Source organism: Gambusia affinis, linkage group LG05 (assembly GCF_019740435.1).
Source record: "Gambusia affinis linkage group LG05, SWU_Gaff_1.0, whole genome shotgun sequence".
NCBI lineage: Eukaryota > Metazoa > Chordata > Actinopteri > Cyprinodontiformes > Poeciliidae > Gambusia > Gambusia affinis.
Window position 1 is genome coordinate 25,335,374 of NC_057872.1, and position 19,950 is coordinate 25,355,323.

Here is a 19,950-nt window from a genome sequence, read left to right on the forward strand (position 1 = left end):
AGAGACTCTAAAACCATTGAAGAGCTCACCCAAAGTGCCGTATGCGCAAGAATAATCAATTTACTCATTGCTTCTAGTGCAACACCAGAAATGAAGATCAGCATCTATACTGCCGGTTATTGCTTTTAATTCTTTTTATCCAAGTATTATGGATGCAAGGAGATAACGCTGTAAATATTTATTCAGTTCTATTTTTTGGTTCAGTGCTTTCTAGCCTTGTTGATAAGAGTAAGCTGATCATAATTCGGCAGACCTGAAGCATGGACTAAAAGGCAAGCTCAGTCGATTTGACCCTGAGATGACATGAAACACAGGCATCAAAAGGAATCATCATATCTACAAATCTGTTGGAAGGAAAAGTATTAACAGTTATACACAAGATAAAGAAAGTACATATGGACATACTGGTATTTCTTTCATTTTTGTAATTACTTTGTGTTAACCTCCTATAACCCCTTGGCCCTTCTGTTTAGATGCACTAACCACTAGATAAGCTGTGTAATATTTGAAAGTGGTTTTTTGGGGGTGGGGTTTCAGAAGGGGTACAAAAATAAGTCAGGAAAATACATAATGGTTCCCAAACACATAATGTAGCTTACTACATTTGTTATGCTTTGAAAAAAAATTTATAAAAACACATTTTATCTACGAATATCAACTTATCTGATTTTCTCCACAAGAAGGAAAATTGTGGGTTGACATTTCCAAGTGTCACAACTTAATATGTGTCGCATGCAGTGGTTTATTTTACTGTAGTCACGAAACTCACTGCTGTGCCAAAGGGCATTGTTTGTAAGGTGCTAAATGATGCAATAGGCCTTGTTAAACTTGATTTAGTCAAAATAGATGATCACGTTAATCATGCTGTGATGCAAATGTTAATAGCATTCTTAGCACGTCGTTTGTTTCAAGGCAATTAATCTCTTCAGCGACAGATACACTGAAAGGTTTTAACCAGAACACTTACTCTTTGTCTGTGCATGTTGTCAGATAGATTTATGGTAAAAACATAAAAGTTGCAGATGATTTAACAGTGCTTTAGCTGTATTTTATCTGAAAAAAACCAGCAGGGCAACTTGTTGATGCAACTGACCTCTACTGTTATTGCAGACCTAAAATGGATTTATTTGCCTCAGAAGACATACCTTTTGTTAAATCAGTTACAAGCTGCAACTAAATGCTTATGATTTTTATTTTATTTTATTTTTATTTTTTTTGCTCCAACGTCTTTGTATGCTTCAATACTGCAAGACCTGAATCCCCACAAACATCTTTTAAAACACATGTTCAGGTCGTCCAGCCATCACCCCTATTTAACCTCACAGAAAAAATAAAATAAAATAAACTGAAATATCGACTTTTTTTACCATATACCATATGTCCAAATAAAGGTGCAATAAAGACAGAAGAAGTACGCAGTAGGACTGATGATAAAATGTTATTGTTTATTGTCAGAGCACGTGTCAATCTATTCTCTTAAAATGTAAAGAACAGACCACACCTAAAATAAATATGGCCATTCACCTAAACTCATAGACTGGTTTAACAATGAATCTGAGAAGCAGCCAACCGGCCACAAAATCAGCAAGAAAAAACCCAGAACACAACAAGAAGTCACATTATTAATTTGTCAAAAGTCATATAGGGCACGCAGAAATCATCTGGGAAATGTGCTCTTCTCATGGAAGCTTTCGGCTTGTATGTATGACAAAACAACAACTGCTTTGAACATATTTCTAGCATGGTAAGACATGATGTTTGCAGCATCATGCTGTAGGAATGTTGATCTTTAGCAGGGATGGGGAAGCTGGTCAAAGCTGATGGGAAGATGAGTGCAGTTAAATGCAAAGCATAATGAAAATTGCTTCTCAATTTGGACTTAAGAAAAATATAACATTTATTTAATTCTGCGTGCTTATGTAACACAACAAAAAGAGAACATGCATGCCTGATAAAAAGCATTGTTGGTAATTGCATTTGAGGTTTGCTCAAAGTATAAAATGTAAAAATTAATCTACTGATATGAAAATAAAAGAATTAGCAAAACAACTAAACAGAATATATAGCTCTAACAAACAGTGCTATGTATTAGTGCCTCTTGAGAATATGTTGATCATGTTAGTGTTAATAAATGTTCTCAAGGTTGTTATCAGGTGAGAAGGTCTGCAGGGACAGCAATGTTAAGCCTACCATCTGCAAACCCAGATAACACAGCACCATGTGGCACATACTAGGACATTGTGTGTGTAGTGCTTGTGCCTGGTTTGTGTGCATAAGCAGAAAGCAGAACAAGGACATGCTGCATGTATATTAACCCACCGTAGGTATCTCTGGAATAGCATGCTGGCTGATCTTATGGCTGAGTGGCAGGTTGGTTCAAAGCAGCAGTTGGCAGGAGAGAATACAGTGAGCAGGATGTGATATGCGAATTTGAATAGTTTAAGAGAGATAGCGAATACGCGGCAGGATTCTCTGGTTTTTCTGTCTTTTTATCAACTGTGTGTTTAACCACCATGGTGCAGACCACAGGAGCACATAATTCAAGGTGTCACATGTGAAGTGAAAATGTTTCATTTCTGGCCTGCGTTTACGGGTACACAGAGTGTAGATCTAGACCAAGAGTTGTGTAAAATGACAGCGTTTAATTCTGACTAAGGTCAATGTTAAGGCTAATATATGACAGAGGAAGGTAAAAGAATTTCTATTCAGTGGTCAACTGCAACAATCTAAAAACATAAATTATGTAACAAATCCCATCGAAAAAATACAGCTTTTATTTTGTACATTCTTAATTTGTTTCTATTCTTGATTTAAATCTGTTTTTGAATAAGCCTTATTTTCACAAAATAGATAAAACAGAAAAAAAATCAATCTCTTCAATGTATTGAAAATGCAGTAGAGTGAACTGTTGTATATTCAAGCCCTGTTACTCTTGCACTGCTCAACATGGAGGAATTAAAGAAAGCCTTCCTTTGTGGGTTGTGTCGTTTCTTGGAAGGGAAAAGGGTATCCGAGCGTGAACCAAGCAGCTGGTTTCATTAACCTCCTGCCCAGCCATCATGTAGGGGGAGAGGATGGTGGTGGTTCTCGGGTTGTACAGCGTACGTGGGTGGTTGGGGCATGGATATTGAGACCATTTAAATTTGCAGTCCAGGCATACTTCTATAATGGGTGGTGACCGCAACTTAACCTGCTATGCCATGCGTGTCTCAACTATGTGTTGTTTTATGTATTCACAAACTCACAGTCTAGCTCTTACACTTTGACATGTTATTCTCTGTATTAGTTTGATTTATTGAAATTATTCACAATGTGTGATCAGGGGTTTCTGATGCAAATTTTACATAAATTCTTTATCAGTATCTCCCTTAAGTCTCATACCTCCTCAACTGTGACAAATTTTGTCATTACACTCTCAAAAAGTGTGACATACAATGCTATTCAGCCTCCCTGAGTTCATACTTTGTAGAGCCACCTTTTATTGCGATTTTGCCCTTTCTTCTTTGCAAATTAGCTTAGGTTCAATCGGTCTTTTTTTTTTATGTCTTTTTTTTGTGGTTGTTTTTTTTTGTTTTTTTTTGCCTGATTGTCACATTTTATTGTTTCAGGATATTATTGGTTTTAGTGGGTACTCACTTTTTCAAGCAGAGCCATGTAGGTTTGGATTTATTTCTCCTTTAATAATAAGCATTCACAAAATTCATTTAAAAAATAAATTTTATGTTAACTTTTGTTGGCTTTGGCTAATACCGTATTTAAATTGGTTTGATGTCCTGGAACATCTTAGTATTTAAAAAAAGAATATCAGAGAGGGCACAGGCATATCAGAGTGAAATTTACTAATTAAATGTACAATTGCTTTCAGTTAAAATACTTTTCTTCTGTTGCAATTTCACAAAAAGTGTGAACAATTCTTAATACTTCTGTGAAGTACAATAAATCAAAAGTTGAGATTTTACTAGTTTGATTAACAAATGAATGTATACATGCAGACTGTTGGACCAGGATAGCTAAAATCAAAGTGTTGGTCTGAAAAATTAAGTCTACAACTAAAACTGTTTCATTTTCCCTTTTCAGAGAGCAGACTTGGCAGTGGCCCCTCTCACCATTACCTATGTGCGTGAAAAAGTCATTGACTTCTCAAAGCCCTTCATGAGTATGGGCATCAGCATCCTATATCGCAGACCCAATGCCACAAACAACGGCTTCTTCTCCTTCCTAAACCCCATGACTCCAGACATCTGGGTGTACATTCTGCTGGCATACCTGGGTGTTAGCTGTGTTCTTTTTGTCATTGCAAGGTAAGTACAGATGCTTTAAGTTGTTTGTCCTTTCAGTTCTTCATTCCTCTCCCCCTGTGGTTTTCAGGAGTCACAGTAATTTGCCCTGTTATCATTACGGGCTGAGTTTTGAGGACGTGAGTCCAGTTTATCATACTGTGTTAACTGCTGGGTAGTGATCAAGGCAGTTATGTCTGCATGAGCTCTCTACAGCCCAGCAGTGTGAATATAAAAAAAACTCCTTCAAGTATAGTTTTAAAGTCCCATCCGGTAAGTAATTTCAGGTTTCCTACATGATGTCTTTGGGAATTGCAAGGGGCTTAAAAAGACTTTTGAAGAAGAAGAAGAAAGACAATCTTGTGTAATTATCATATTCAGCAGCCTTAAAAAGTATTCCCACCCAATGTGAAATTACATCTGAGAAGTTTATTTATAGTTAATCATTCACATTAACATATTTTATAAATTATGAAGTTCAGGTTGTCAGCGTAATTTTTTTTTAGTGGGGGATTATCTGTTTTTGTTTTTTTTTTGGTCATGACTGCGATTAATATCCTTTCAGTGTCAGTGCCTGCATTTCCTGCTGCTTCTCATGCAAAGTGGTGCTTGAGGAAGTTCTAGAAAACAGGCGCTGGAGGAAGTTCAAGGGCTTGAGAGCAAACAGCTGCACTCCTTCATCCTCATTTGCTTCAGCGAAACTAAACTAATTTTGGAGTGGCTTTAAATAAGTTTAAAATCATTTTAAATTTTTGCAATCATTCACTAAAGGGTATGTGAGAAAGCTCAATGGCTGTCTGGGCCAGGGAGAAGTAAATTGCCTTAAATATTCTTAAATATATATAAAAGTTAATGTACAAGATAATTACAGTGTTCTTTCAGACAGAAAGGGGTAATTTTGAAGAGATAATAGAAACCTCAGTGTGTTCTTAACAATATCACACCTAAACTGAACCATGATAATTATATTGCAGAATATAATTATCCCTTTCATATAGTTTAAATATGTGTGAAAGGCTTAAAATGAATGTCTTTAGTTGCTGTGAAGTAAATTTGCCTTTTATAAAGTATCAAAGTCCAACTTTAAATCTGTGTACATCATGAAGTAAGGGAAAAAACACCCAGTTTAACATTTTGTTGTACCAAAAGAAATCAACTCTTCCAAAATACAACAAATTGAGACGTATGTTTTTCAATGTATACTTTACTTTAAGTAATCTCTGTCAGTCATACCACAAAATGGAAACGACGAGAGACCAACCTATTTAAAATAAAGCTGATTTGACACTTGTCTATATCTGTTGTGCAAAGAACAAATAACGGTTTCAAAACAGCTAAAATTTTTATAAACTAGTTTGAAAGATAAACTAAGTTTGTTTTGACACTATGTACCCTGAGGAGGATGATAACAGTTAAAGAACTGCTGCAAAGAGTGTTATTTTGGGATCACTCTTTATTTTAAGGCTTTTGTATCTTCCAAGTATTTTGTATCTTGCTATCAATCTTCAGTGTTCAGAAACCAAAACGTTACTTAAAAATAAACACACTCAAAGTATATAGAAGTGGAACTTTAATTCCCTTCAAGTTCCACCTTAAATTTCCTTTAAGGTGGATCTATAAATTCCATCTTAAAGGGAATTTTAAATTTCCGTTCATTTTAATTTATGCTCTGTTTATTTGTTACATTGGGATAGTTAATTTAGCGCAGATATCTCCAGGTAAATACTTTTTTTCTGTTTTGCTATTGTATTTTTTTATGTGTAGAGATGCTTTTTGTGTGATAACATTTCTTCCAACGGGATGTAAAGGTGTTCAGAAAGTGAAGTTGTTTTACTAATCCATTTATTTTCATATCAGTAGTTTAATTTTTACATTTTATACTTTGAGCAAACCTCAAATGCAAATAAATGTATCATCTAAACCTGTTATGTCAATACAATTCAAATATAAAGTACTATTTTTTGCTACTCAGTACCACAATAATATAAAGAGTAAACATAAGTTGAACTTTCTGTGCATATTTTGTTCAATATAGTGAAAAAACACAGTGCATCGATACTGCGCAAATGGATATCAAGCAATATTTATCATAAAAATATTTATATTTTGCTGCTCAAATTAGGACTATATAAACCGACACTCAGTCTTTGACCAGAATGATTTGTTGGGCTGCAAGGATTTAACTGAGAAATTCAGGGTCGTTGAATAATTGTACTGCATAACAAAATCTATGCATCTGTTCATTGATAGTCAATTTCCCTTTTTACTTCCTTGGTTGTTTTGTGATCAGCTTATTATTACCTTAATGTGATTAATTGGGTGAAATAAACTTTTCTGCAGTGTTAAACAATGTTCTATTAAACACATCACCAATGGTTTAGGTCAAAGGCAGAATCTCTAATGTGGAGTTCAGATTAATAGTGACCTTGGAATTAAATTCTACAGGCAACATATATTATAAAAATAGACTAAGACAGAGTTTCTTAAAGAAAAAAAAAAGATTTTTTGATTTATTTGTGTGATTTTGTGTTTGCATACAAACATATTTCTAGATTTCTTCCTCATTATGCCGGCTTTAGGACTGTAAGCATGTGATCTGAGGCAAACCAAAGCCTCTGACGGACAATAATCTTTAAAGAAACTAGCAGAGAAAACAGAAGTAAGTGCTCCAATTTAAACGGCCATTTAAACCTTTTATAGGCACCACTCTTTTTAGAACGTACAGTTCATGTGCAGGTTTTATGGGCTTATTGATAGTGAGCTCATCCAAGTTGCCTCGTAGTCATTGCAATGTGTACAAATTGACCCCCAAAATTCTAAATGGACAGCACTCTAATTAAGCTATGGCCAAAAATGTCTGAAATAATCGTCCAATATTGTCTCAATTCAAGGAATGAACTCAAATCATTCGTGGCCATTTTAAGGCTTATTCGTGTGTCTTTCAGCTGCACAGAAGGTCTCTTTGAGTCTCTGTGCCTCTTCACCGTCATGTAATTATTTGTCAATGGCTTTCCATTTTAACATTCAAGTAACACAAAATGAGGCTGAAAGGATTGATCGAAATGGTGACAAGTCAACAGCCAGACAGAGCCTGACTGCAAATGCTGCCCAGGTAAAAGAAAGCAAAGTAGTAGGATGTAACTTAACAGAAAACTTCAACTATGAAGACTATTTGTTAGTAAAAAATAATAAATAATTCAAAACATATAATGTTAAATATTTTTTTTGCACATAGATATAACATTTTTAAAGGAAATGTTCATAATCGGTCTCACTCAGGAGACAACAGTATTGAAAGAAAACTTTTGCAATCGGCTAAACAGTGACATTTCATTCAGCATCTCCTTTCAAAACCAATGTTTACCCTAATAGTATTGCAAAGTTTATGGCAGATAGCAAAGTAAATGGCAAATGGTTTCACATTCTCAAACATGACATTTAATACTCTGTCTGTGTGTACATGACTCATTGGTCACCTTTAAGCACAAAACATGTTTTAAAAAAGCATAAGGATTACCAAAGGTAATCCTTAAAAGCCAGGCCAGAAGAGTTTGAAAGTATTTTGATGTCCTGTTTGATTAGATAAAATAGATATTACAGCTGTGAAAAAAAAATATGGCCAATGCCTTGGAATGGCAACACAATAATGGAAAATATTCATGCAAAAAAGCTAACATTAAAAATAAATGGCAGACAATTATTCAGTCTTTAATGTGGGAAGGTTATAAATTATTTAGGCCACACAGTGTGAGCTGTCTGTGTAAACAAACAGCTTGCAAAAACGGGCAATTGGCTAGTATTTTATCCAAGAGCTTTGGCACATATAGATATACAATAATAAGTAACATTGTTCAAAGTTCAGGAATTTCTTGCATCAAACTGTTAAGTCTTAACAAAGATAAATTATGGCTTTTTTATCACACATACAACTTATTCTTTCAAATTAACTTAAAAGTTAGACAATGATAACATGAGCAAATATGAATGCAGTTTTCTAATGATAATTCCATATTAAGGAGAGAAAGCCATTAAGACTAAACTGGCTCTATGCAAAAAAGTAATTGTCTTCTAAATCTGATGGTTGCAACCTTGGCAGCCACAGCTACCCTCAAGTTTTTATGGTAATTTGCTCACTATTCTTTACAGAATTGTTCAGCCAAACTAGAAGATTTTAAAAATATGACCAGTCTGCTTAAGGTCGTATTTAAATCTAGGCTTTGACTAGGGTTTCAGAACCCTAGATAAACTTGCTGATATGCAATTTGGGTTTAAGGTCACAGACAGATGATTTATCGTTTTTACAATTTCAGAAGTTCATTTACAAAATTGTGTGTTGAGATGTAACGGGACATGGTACTTTGACTTTACTCTTCCTGGAATATTTTCCGGAAAGTTTAAAATTCAACATGTTTAGAAGAAAATTTGAAATGGACCTTTGTTTTTGTTTTTCCTGTGGTTGTTTTTCATCTCATACATGGATTCCAATTTCTGCCCCAATTCTTTCTTTTTGTTGAATTGTGAACATTGACTTTAACTGATGCTCGGTTGTTACTACTGGTAAAAAAAAAACACGAAGAAGACGACAGGAAGTAGTAGGAGGATGATTGTTCCTCTTATGGTTGTTTGTCAATTTGCAATGTCTTAGATCTGGATTTTAACCCTTTGCAGGCCGACTTTGTTCTGATCTGTTTTTCTTTGAAAATGCGGTACATCGAGATTATTTAAGATTACACTATGTAATCAGGATTAATTCTAATTGTCAGTAATCTGGATGTTGTTTGTGAAATAGTCTTTTCACAAAATGTGGTTAATCAAAGTTAATTTCCGTTTAACAAGGGGGCAATTACTTTTCATATAGGACTAGTAGGATTTTGCTAGTTTATTTGTTAATCAACCACATTACAATAATAAAAAACATGATTTATTTGTGGTGACCAAAAAGTAAAACAAAATAAATACTAATTCTGTTAGAAATATATTTTCCAAAATTTATAGATAGCACTGGACATCAGGTTTTTTTAGAACTATTCCAATAAGAAGAATGAATTAGTATTTTTATTTTTATATATTTTTTTTTTTAACCAAGATAAAAATTGTAGTGATGTCCGCATTAGGGATTTAAGTTTGGTTTATTCTAAAATTCTTAAATAGCCCAGTCAGTTCATTTCTGAGCTGAAATAATTTACAGAAACAGTATTTCAACCTGCTCTTTCTCCACCAGGTTTAGCCCATATGAATGGTACGACGCTCATCCCTGTAATCCTGGGTCGGACGTGGTGGAGAACAACTTCACGCTCCTCAACAGCTTCTGGTTTGGAGTTGGTTCCTTAATGCAACAAGGTATGTCAGCGAACACGGCTGCTTATCTATTCAAAAGCAGTGTAATCATCACATCACCTCCTCCTCTTCATCATCAGCTCCTAGTTTGTGCCTCTTTAGCTGACAAGCTCCGAAATTTCCTTCACCTGACTGTTTCATAAGACGTTTACCTGTCAGGAACAACTGCAGGGCTCTGTCTCACATGACAGACAAAGGTTGTTGTCATCTAGCTGCTGTTTTAAAAAAAAGCAAAGAGTAGGTGCCAGGTACTTGTCAGAGATTGGCAGGTGGGGATGGAAAACAGTGTTGCATGTATCTCCCTGTAACACAGTCACTGGCCCTGTTTAAGAGCATCATGTGTTGGGAGAAAAAGAGTAAAATGAGAAAGAGGTTTGACAAATGTCTTTTGTCAGCTGTGCTAGATCTGGGTGGTGTGATGTTTTCAACTCTAGGACTTATACAAAAGTTGACCTAATAAAAGAAATGTATATGCCTGACTCATAGCTGTGCAATACACAGAGTACAACCAGATGCTATGATGATCCTGCAAAACACTGTTTTTGTTCTGTTAGTGCACTTTTATGATATTGTAAATCTTATTAACTCCTTTTACATACTTGGTGCTTTTTAAGCTATTTGACTCTCACATTATTCAGTTCATTGAGTAGATGTGTGTCACCATATTTGGTGTTTATACCTTTTGTACTTTTGTAAATGCTTAGACGTCACATAAAGGGAATGGGGAAGCTTTCAAACTATTTAAGTACCTCATGTTCTTTAAGAGCTAAATGCTAGCTTTCAACTAGCAAATATTTTCAGACTCTGAGCAAGTCCCAAGACATTTGGATTTTAGGAAACAAGTCAGTGTTTGATCTTTATTGTTAAGTGACAGTTTGTTGCATAAATATTTCAGTCAAATACCGCACTTTTCAATGGTGACATTGCCCACTGTAGGATTCAAATGGGCTCCTACCTTCCACCTTTTTTGCAAACAAATTTTTACTGGTGCCACAACTTAAGCAAAAGTTAACAATTTATTGAACAAAGAAAATATATTGTCTTTAACATTGTTTCCCTTTGACATAACATTACACAAATTGAACTACATGACAGAAACAAGAAAATACCATCTTAAACTTTAAAGTTTGTAATCCTTAACACTAATGATATCAATTTGAACTATCTATACTAAGATGTATTTTTGTTTTTGCAATTTTCTTGTAAAATCTTTTTGTCAATGTGAGCTATTCTTATCCGCTTATACCATTCACTCTGATGATTTGAAGGACTTAACATTTAATCAAAGAGCTGATTGTTCAGAGTATAAAAACAAGGAAGGGAAGTCCTTTCCTTCTCCAAGGTGTTCTTTAAAGGGATGAATAAGCAGAGGAAGGGCCAGGATTTACATACTGGAGTTAACTGCAGCAAAATGGACCTAAGTAAGAAAATGTTTAACCTCAGTGTAACAAGACAAATCAAGAAGGTTTAGTTAAGCTCAGTAGATCTTTGGCTGCAAGGATTGCAAACACATTCAGCAATTCATTAAGCACAGAAACTCGGCGGCACTCTTGTGAAACTGCACAGCAGCTCTTCCAATTTGCTGATACTGGCAGAGAAATATGAGAGCAGCAGAGGAACGCTGTGAGAGGGAGAATGAAATCAAAATGAGCTAGTTAGTTGCCTATATTATTAAACAGGGGAGAATTTTCTATTATAATTCATAATGTGGCGCACACTGATTTTTGTAAATGCCAGAGCTCCACTGTTTCTCATTTTCAGACATTGACTGAAGCGCCTGCTGTTAATCAACTCTTATTCATAGTTCCCTGATTTATTGTTTTGTTTTTATTTTTACTTTGAAACATAAAGGTTCATGCAAGCTTATGAATACTGCATATATGCACTTAAAAACAGTTAGCTAATTGGCCAAATAGTCCAAAGGATCTTGCCAATTACTGCATGAATGCATCTAATTTTAAAACTGACACCGTACCTGGCTTTCAGTGACACCGTTTTTGCAACAGCGCCTTGTAACACATGCTGCACAGCGGTATCTGTACCGAGGTGTATATTTTGTCTGTGTCACATTAACAGACACCCCTTGCTTGTCTGCCAAACATGGTGACAGCAGCTGAGGCGGAAGCCATTTCCTTGACATGTTTAAAATGCAAATGGACGCGTTTGAGGAAATCCGCAAAAAAATAAATAAAAAAATCTACCAGCCTGTCTGTGGGAGGGAGGTGTCAGAGACAACAAAAAGAACATAAAATATCAGGAGGTGCAAAAGCACTCAGATGCATTCTCGGAAGTCTGGGTTTCTCACAACAAACACATATGTGATTATTTTTTATAAATCGGTTTCCTTCTGTAAAATGTTTGAAAGTATGTTTGATCTAAAAAGTTAAATGTAAAAGTAAACATAACAACCTAACAAATCAATTTGTTAAAGTTTGCCTTCAGCATTTTGAAAAGGTTTGTTTTTAAAATTAAAGACTCAATTTCTCTTAGAAAAACATAATTTGTTGAGGAAAAAAAATCAATTTTTTGTAACTCCACAGAATCTCTAATATTTCCACAAATACAGGATATTAATTCGTTGCAATCATTTTGGAGAGAGTATGTTACTAGATCAGATATTAACTGGTATGACTCTCACCACATGAGTAAAGATACTAAGATTAGGTCAGAAACTACAGAGGATTCTAGTATCAAACCAAAGAGATCTAAATAAAAAATGCATCCCACACCTCATTTTTTTGTTTCAGTTCATATTTATGCACTACTTTATGTTGGTCTATTGCATAAAATACAAGTAAAGTAAATTAAAGTTTGTGATTTTAACCTGACAAAATGTTAATCTCAAAATCAAAAATCAGTAATTCAAAACATTCAGTTTTGGCATGTTTGGCTTAAGGCAAGGTTTTTGTAATATACTAACAAAACAGAATTAATAAAAGTTTTTGCAAATTTGTACTTTCTGTGTAATAATAATTTCATTGAATAGAGAAAATCATTTCCGCTCAATGACACGAGGCAGAAATTATGTGAATTATAAAGTTTTTTGCTGTGGTTTGAGATTCATTTCATTAGATGAGACCCTCTGACACATAATGATATACAATGGTTCGAATTATGAGCTTTTAATCATAAAAATACTAACTTTATATGTTGATTTATTGACAATTAAAATATGTCCATGTTAATTGTATATATTAACAATTAATAATAAAAACAAACACTATATTATGTGTCTGGTTTTATTTTTTCTTGCTTAATTATAAATATTAGCACATCACTTTAATGTTAATATGTCAAAAATAGTTATAATTCTTTGAGTCTACTCAACATATTGTTTGGAAACAATAAATGACTCCTGCCATCGCCTTAAAGTAACAAGAAAATTTCTAAATATTTCTATGTTTAATTTTATCCAGTCTCAATTAATAAAAAACACAAAATCTGTAAAAACACTAGGAAGTGGCAATTAATGTAATCAAAAATTAATTTTATAATTAATCAGATAAAGCTCTATTTACTACTTAATTAGTTAAAAAGAAAAAAAACAAACAATATAAACAACGATGCTAATCAGTAACACTACTCCTGTTCTACAACTACTAAAGATGGGAGGGAAGTGTATTTTTAATTAGAAACTCCACCTTCAAAATATTGTATACACAGATTTAAAAACAATTGTTTTTTTCTAAAGTTTATGAGGTTTACAGGCTAGAATTGAAATTTATTAGACCTAATGTTAATTTGAGTGGAAAAGTAAAAGAAGGATAAATTCAAAGTTTCAGAGTTGACACTAGAGAGCAGAAAAACAGAGAGTTTATAGTAGGTCAGCTGCTGCTATTGTCTTCCTCAAAACCTACTTACATTTATGGTCAGAGAGATAGTCGGCTTCCCTCCTCTAGGAGCGTTTCTGTCTGCTCAGAGGTCACTGGGAGACTTCCAGCTGTCTTGTTTTCAGGTCTCTTGGATATCTAGGAGAATCCCCACTTTGGATTCTGAATCAGGTCATACCCTTGAAGAAAGTCAGTGAGGGACACCGACATGTCCAAAGAGTGAAGGGAAAATGTACCAGAAATAAAAACAAGAGTTTAAATCATTTGCTCAGCAGCATGTTGACATATGGTAGGAGGACGCTAGTTAGAATGGAAGCTCACTGGGGAAGTAGTCATCAACAAGGTGCCGATCAGTCAATCAGATTAGGATTTTGAACAGCCTAAGTCAGAGGTCTTCAACCTTGGTCTTCAGAGCCCACAGTTAGGAGTTTCCCTGCTGCTGCACACCTGCATTATGGTTGATAAAGAAGCTTCTGCAACAATTAGAGGCATGCAATCTTTAGAATCATCTGTGCTGAGTGGAAAACATCTAAAACATGCAGGAAAGGACCGAATTTATTGAGCAAGTCAAGCTAATGTAAAAATACAGCAATGTAACATACATGATTCCCATCACAATTTTCTTTTCAAGTATAATCCAAACAGTAAAATTTACTTTGAGTACACAGTGCAGTATCTAGTGAGGCATATGATCTTTTGACAGCTAATAGTGAACAATGGCCTGGGTATGACAACATTGACTTGGTTTACAAATAATGACCACTTCCTCTGAGAACAGTATCCTACTGTATCTTACCACCATTTTACTGTTGGCACCATATGACTGATCTGCTTCTTGTATTTATTGGAGTGTTCTGATGCAGTGCCATATATTGCTCCCTGCTGACAACAGTGCTTTATAGTGTGGAATTCAATTGAGTTGCCCATGGCTTCACTTCATTTTTAGTGTGACCAGAGAATGCATCTGGATCTTGCCTCTCTGAAGTCATTGTGAATTAAGGGAAGCTTCTGTCTTCCCTTGTTTGTAACCATGTAGAGTCTTTGTCAAACCACAAAGGACAAATCCAATCAAATTTGGTGGAAGAGGTTAAAGAGCTGACCAGGCTGCCCGCCTTCTGTGGGCTTGTTACTCTTCAGAATTGCCCTCATAAATCTTCTCAGTAAAGTAACAGAGTGCACAAAGCACAAGGGTATTTTAAAGGTTGTCAGAGATGAGATATAAAGTAACTTTAACACCAGTCAGTGAGCCATTGTAAACATAGTACTGCTCAGAAGAGAACGACTCAAAGTCAAGGCTGATGCAGAGCTCTTCTGTCAACATATTATGTCTTCTTTCTATGTTTTTTCCCCTTGATGCAAGCTCTGATTAATTATTTTCTTATTTCAGTAATATGTATTTTTAGTGGACCCAATGAGGTATAAAAATATATTTTATAGGGTCACAGAAACAGTTTGTGCTTTAAATCCTTTTAAAGGTGTATTTCACCAAATTAAAGTCAAATTCAAGCATTAAATAGATTCAACATTGACATGATTATAAATTTCCAACACTTGTTTTGATGATTATGGCTTGCAGTTAATGAAAACAAAAAACGTTGCCTCTCATGGAGAAATGGCACGGAGACAATCAGCACACTCTGCTTGGTGTTAACATACACAAACACCTGTATATATATATATATATATATATATATATATATATATATATATATATATATATATATATATATATATATATATATATATATATATATATATATATATATATATATATATATATATATATATAATAAATGCACAAATGCCTGCAAAAAACATAAGAATCACTACATCTATGATATCTTTATACAGGTGTATGTGTATGTTAACACCAAGCAGAGTGTGCTGATTGTCTCCGTGCCATTTCTCCATGAGAGGCAAAATTTTTAGTTTTATATATATATATATTCTAAAAACAGGAAAGAAATGTTTGTATTTCTATGAATTTTTATGCTCCTGGTTTTAGCTCACATTTTGAGCATCTTGCCCTGCTGACTTTAATTTCCATTTACCAACTCGCAGCCCCTTAATGAGAAGCAGTGGCACTGCCAAAAGCATTTTCAAGCTAATTAACAAAAATGCAAGCAGTCATGTTACTCTGTTCATTTAACTCGTTTACAGTATGTTTCTCTCTTTCTCTCTCATGATGTTGCACACAGGCTCGGAACTGATGCCCAAAGCCCTGTCGACCAGGATAATAGGTGGAATCTGGTGGTTCTTCACGCTCATCATAATATCGTCATATACAGCTAATTTAGCAGCTTTCCTTACCGTGGAGAGGATGGACTCACCCGTGGATTCAGCTGATGACATTGCCAAGCAGACCAAGATCGAGTATGGCGTGGTCAGAGATGGAGCAACAATGGGTTTCTTCAAGGTAGATAACAAATCTAGTACACAGTAAGTAGTATAAAATGCAGAACTAACATTCTTCTCAGATTCTAGAAATATTCTTTTGTAAGTATACAGTGCAAGATTCTGTATAGTTCACCTTATATTTAATGTGCACATTAGTAAAGGCTACTTCTGAAGAGCTATGCAGACCATATTCAAGATTTAAAATGTTCCTTTTGGAGTATTTTTAATTCTTCATATTATACAAAAATATTTTTTTTTTAAATCTATATTTTCTGTTCTATAGTCATAATGTCTTGGATACCAGATTCATAAACACTTGTGATTCTTTGAATAGCTGTATTAAAAAAAATGTTTTGGGATTATTTCTGCTGCTCAAGAATTTTTAGCGATGAACAAGAGAAACAGGTGGCTAATTACACATGGCTCAAGTGCCCTCTGCCTGCTCTTGCTCTTCCTGAGGGGCTTACTGATGCTAACTCAATGAGGCAGAAAAGGCTGATAAATAATGTTGAAACCCAGATGTACAGAAATCCTTTTTTTCCAGTATTTGCTAATGGGTTCTAACCCTTAAAGTGGATTAGATTAAAAAAAATAGAAAGTAAAAATAAAAGTTTTGACTTTTTACTCCAGTTAAAAAATCAAAAGAGTAACTCCTGGTGCAAATTCTGTCCAAGAGGTTTTTTAATTGTCAAAAAGTAAATTTCCCACAAAAAAAAAAAAAAAAAAAAAAAAATAGAATAAATGCAAGTTACTTATAACATGCATTAATTAGTTAATTACTGATTAAATTTTTGTGGATGTCTTTTGAACTCTAGATTTTGTAAAGATTTTTTCTGTGCATCATGATTTTGGATGATTCTCATTCTCTCTAAAATGAGGACAACAAAATTGAAAATACTTATGTCTTGCTGTCATGTGGTCATCTATTCTTCTATATAATGAGATGTATGTGGGGAGAAGTCTATGTAAGACATGTGTTACTATTTTAAAACAAAATCAAAGTGTTTACCAAAATAATATAATAATTTACAAAAATAATATTTTAAACTTCTTTTTTTAAACTCAGATTTCAAAAGCATAACTCAGTCTTTTTCAATAAAACCAAAGAATCTTGTTGTTTGTGTGACCTGGCAGAGCCGATATTAGATGCATTCGGTGATTAGAAAAAGATCACATTTTGAGTTTTCTAAAAGGCTGGTCCAGGATCCAAGCTTTTCAAGATTAAAATCAGATTCTGGTCAGCAGCCAATTTGTGGGTCATGCTAGGGAGCTCATTAGATGATTAACTCTAGGCAGGAGGACAATAACTTTGGTCATTGTCATAAGAATGTTTCACAAAGAAGTGATCAGTTGTGCTCCTGATACGGAGATCATTTTACTTATCTTGCTTGTTAAACATGTTACATCCAAGGAACCAAAAGTAAATATAAACATAGAAACCAATTAAAAACAAAGCAGACACTACTTTATATTGTATACTTTATTAACAGTGTGCATGAATAATTTGCAATCTATAAAAGTTCTTCTCACATCTTCAACAAAATTTTAAAATGGCAGTAATAAAACTAATCACCAAGTTATGATTCTTTTAAAGAAATTCCAACATTAAAAAATTTAAAGGTTTGGTTTGCAGGACAAATGTAAGAAATGAGATCAAATAATCCATTGCATTAACATTAGAGCTATTCTGATGGTGGGAGGGGGTTTCCTTGGTAATATGGTTATGTTAATTAAACAGCATGAAAAATAAAATGGTAATTAAGTATATGTTAAAACATATACAAGTGAATCTCAAGATATTTGAAAAAACATTATTATAAACCAAAATCATTGGATGACATAAACTTATTTTAGAGTTTAAAGACTCCTTGTACACGGACTTACATACTGTTACTAACTTCACAAAAGTTTGATTAATTTACTAATTTAATCCCCCATAAAAATGCGTCTTATGCTGTAAGCCGTTTTAAAATTTAAAAATGTGAGTGACAAAGCAAGAGTCACATCACAATAATATCATTATATCTGTGCTGCACTTTCTTCCTTAAAAGTGTGTGTGGCCACTGTCGCACAGAATGTTTTTGCAGTACCTCAAATTCTTACAAAGGTGAAAGTTGAAGACTGCTAAAAACATGACAACAAATGGTTGCAAGCCAACTTAAAATATCTCTTCTAAGATCAGTAGGACTAGACTGTTACTGGATTTAACACGACGAGCAGATTTCTTATAAGAGCATCTCGCACAATCTGAAATGGCTCATAGTTATTAGACAGTAATTATCTTGGATTAGACATGGCATAAATGTGACCTCACAGAAAATTGCATGAAATACCTCATGGACTGATGCAAGACGAATTGAACGGCATTCTATTATTGCTGCTTCAGTAACACTTAAGAGAATAGATGTGTGTGAGCTTCAATTCATCGTTTTTTAATCCTGTTATAATGGAGATCTGAAAAGTAATCATTTAAATCTATTTGGATTTTAACTAAATAAACCACTAAGAGCTGTAGAGTAATTACACATACCATTTGTATAGGCTCAGATATTTTTAACATTCAGAAAAACTCCATCGCTACTGAAGAACAACCCATATTTAATAATTTATTTTTTCACCGTAAACACCTTTGGCTATTGCATTTTAAAAGTTGCTTTATTTGAATTCAGCATTCTTATGTTAATAAAAACATTGTGTGCTTTTCCAGCTACTTCTGCTTTGCCTCCGGTATCAAAGAATGTTAAAACATAGTTTGGAGATTAATTCACTTTTACAACTTTCCTTTTTCTCTCCCTCACAGAAATCAAAGGTTTCTACATTTGAGAAGATGTGGGCTTTCATGAGCAGCAGGCCGAGAACGTCTCTGGTGAAATCTGTGGAAGATGGGGTTCAGAGGGTGCTGAAGTCTGACTATGCACTCATTACAGAGTCCACCACGATTGATTATATCACTAGAAGAAACTGTAACCTGACACAAGTGGGAGGGCTTATTGACAGCAAAGGCTACGGCATCGGCACTCCCCTTGGTAAGTCTTATGAATAGCCTCCAAACTGCATTGCACAGCTCCGCTACTATGAAAAATTCAAACCCTTTTTGTGAATTAAGTGTGTTTTTTTTTCCCCTGAAAGATGAGGGTAAGAGAAATAGCCCTTAGATGCGGTGCAATGTAGGGTAAAAAAGAAAAAAAAATGTAGCTACTCATCAAGACAGTGTACCTCAACATGTTTATGAACCTTATTATCACAAGAGTCCAGCTGGCGTTTCATTCAAAGTTAAATGGACCTTATGTTACTTGCAGGCTCGCCATACAGGGACAAAATCAGCATAGCCATCCTCAGCATCTTAGAGGATGGGCTTCTTCACGTTCTGAAAGAGAAGTGGTGGAGCGGAAGCAGCTGCTTGGATGAGGAGCGTCGTGAGGCGGGCCCCATGGGGATCCAGAACCTGGGTGGTATATTCATTGTGCTGGCATCTGGTCTGGTGCTGTCTGTCTTTGTGGCAGTTGCTGAATTTATCTACAAGCTGAGAAAGACCGCTGAACGTGAACAGGTATATATCTCCACAGATCATGAATTTAAAGAGCATTTTCATGAATTTATTCTCACTGTATGGTCAATGCTGGTCAAAAGCATGATATCAGCATATTGTAATTATACTGGGTTTCAACTTATTTTGCCCATATGGGTTCATGTCAATAAGTTTGAAAATAATTTAAAAAGTAATGTATTTCAATACGTCCACATATATTTCACATATAACAGTGGATCCAGAATGTTTAATTATAACCCTTATTAAGATGCCATGGTATTGTGTTATAGAAATAGAAATAGAATTTTCTTATAGAGAAAGCTTCTAGGCCAAAACAAAACTTTATCTTCTGACCACAATTTCAAAAGATATTTATATTGCCATCTCGTAAAATCATACCTGAACCCATCATGTCCTGGATTGCTTTTCTCTAGTTGGAACTTGGGTTTTGTCAAGGTGCAATGAATCAAGAATGTTTCCAAAAATAATGCAGTTTTGACCCTAAACCTATAAAACCAGGTTACTGTGTTAGATTTTTATACTTAAAGTGGAAACGGATTGAGAATTATTTATCCGGACC

General features: G+C 34.5%; 1 protein-coding gene and 1 long non-coding RNA gene across 2 annotated transcripts in view; one reads left to right on the plus strand and one right to left on the minus strand.

Moving 5' to 3' along the window:
• The window catches only part of LOC122831672 (glutamate receptor ionotropic, kainate 3), a 120,511-nt gene that overhangs the window by 92,471 nt on the left and 8,090 nt on the right, over nucleotides 1–19,950 (plus strand). The window contains exons 11-15 of the mRNA XM_044118043.1: nucleotides 4,078–4,301; nucleotides 9,499–9,617; nucleotides 15,643–15,860; nucleotides 18,642–18,867; nucleotides 19,141–19,391. Coding sequence (XP_043973978.1) covers nucleotides 4,078–4,301; nucleotides 9,499–9,617; nucleotides 15,643–15,860; nucleotides 18,642–18,867; nucleotides 19,141–19,391 — 1,038 coding nt within the window. The remainder of the gene's footprint in view (nucleotides 1–4,077; nucleotides 4,302–9,498; nucleotides 9,618–15,642; nucleotides 15,861–18,641; nucleotides 18,868–19,140; nucleotides 19,392–19,950) is intronic.
• LOC122831673 lies at nucleotides 10,678–15,860 on the minus strand. The gene is made up of 4 exons (XR_006370735.1): nucleotides 15,775–15,860; nucleotides 13,766–13,917; nucleotides 13,476–13,623; nucleotides 10,678–11,235 (listed from the first exon to the last, which is right to left on the minus strand). It is a non-coding gene; the product is annotated as an uncharacterized LOC122831673 (long non-coding RNA).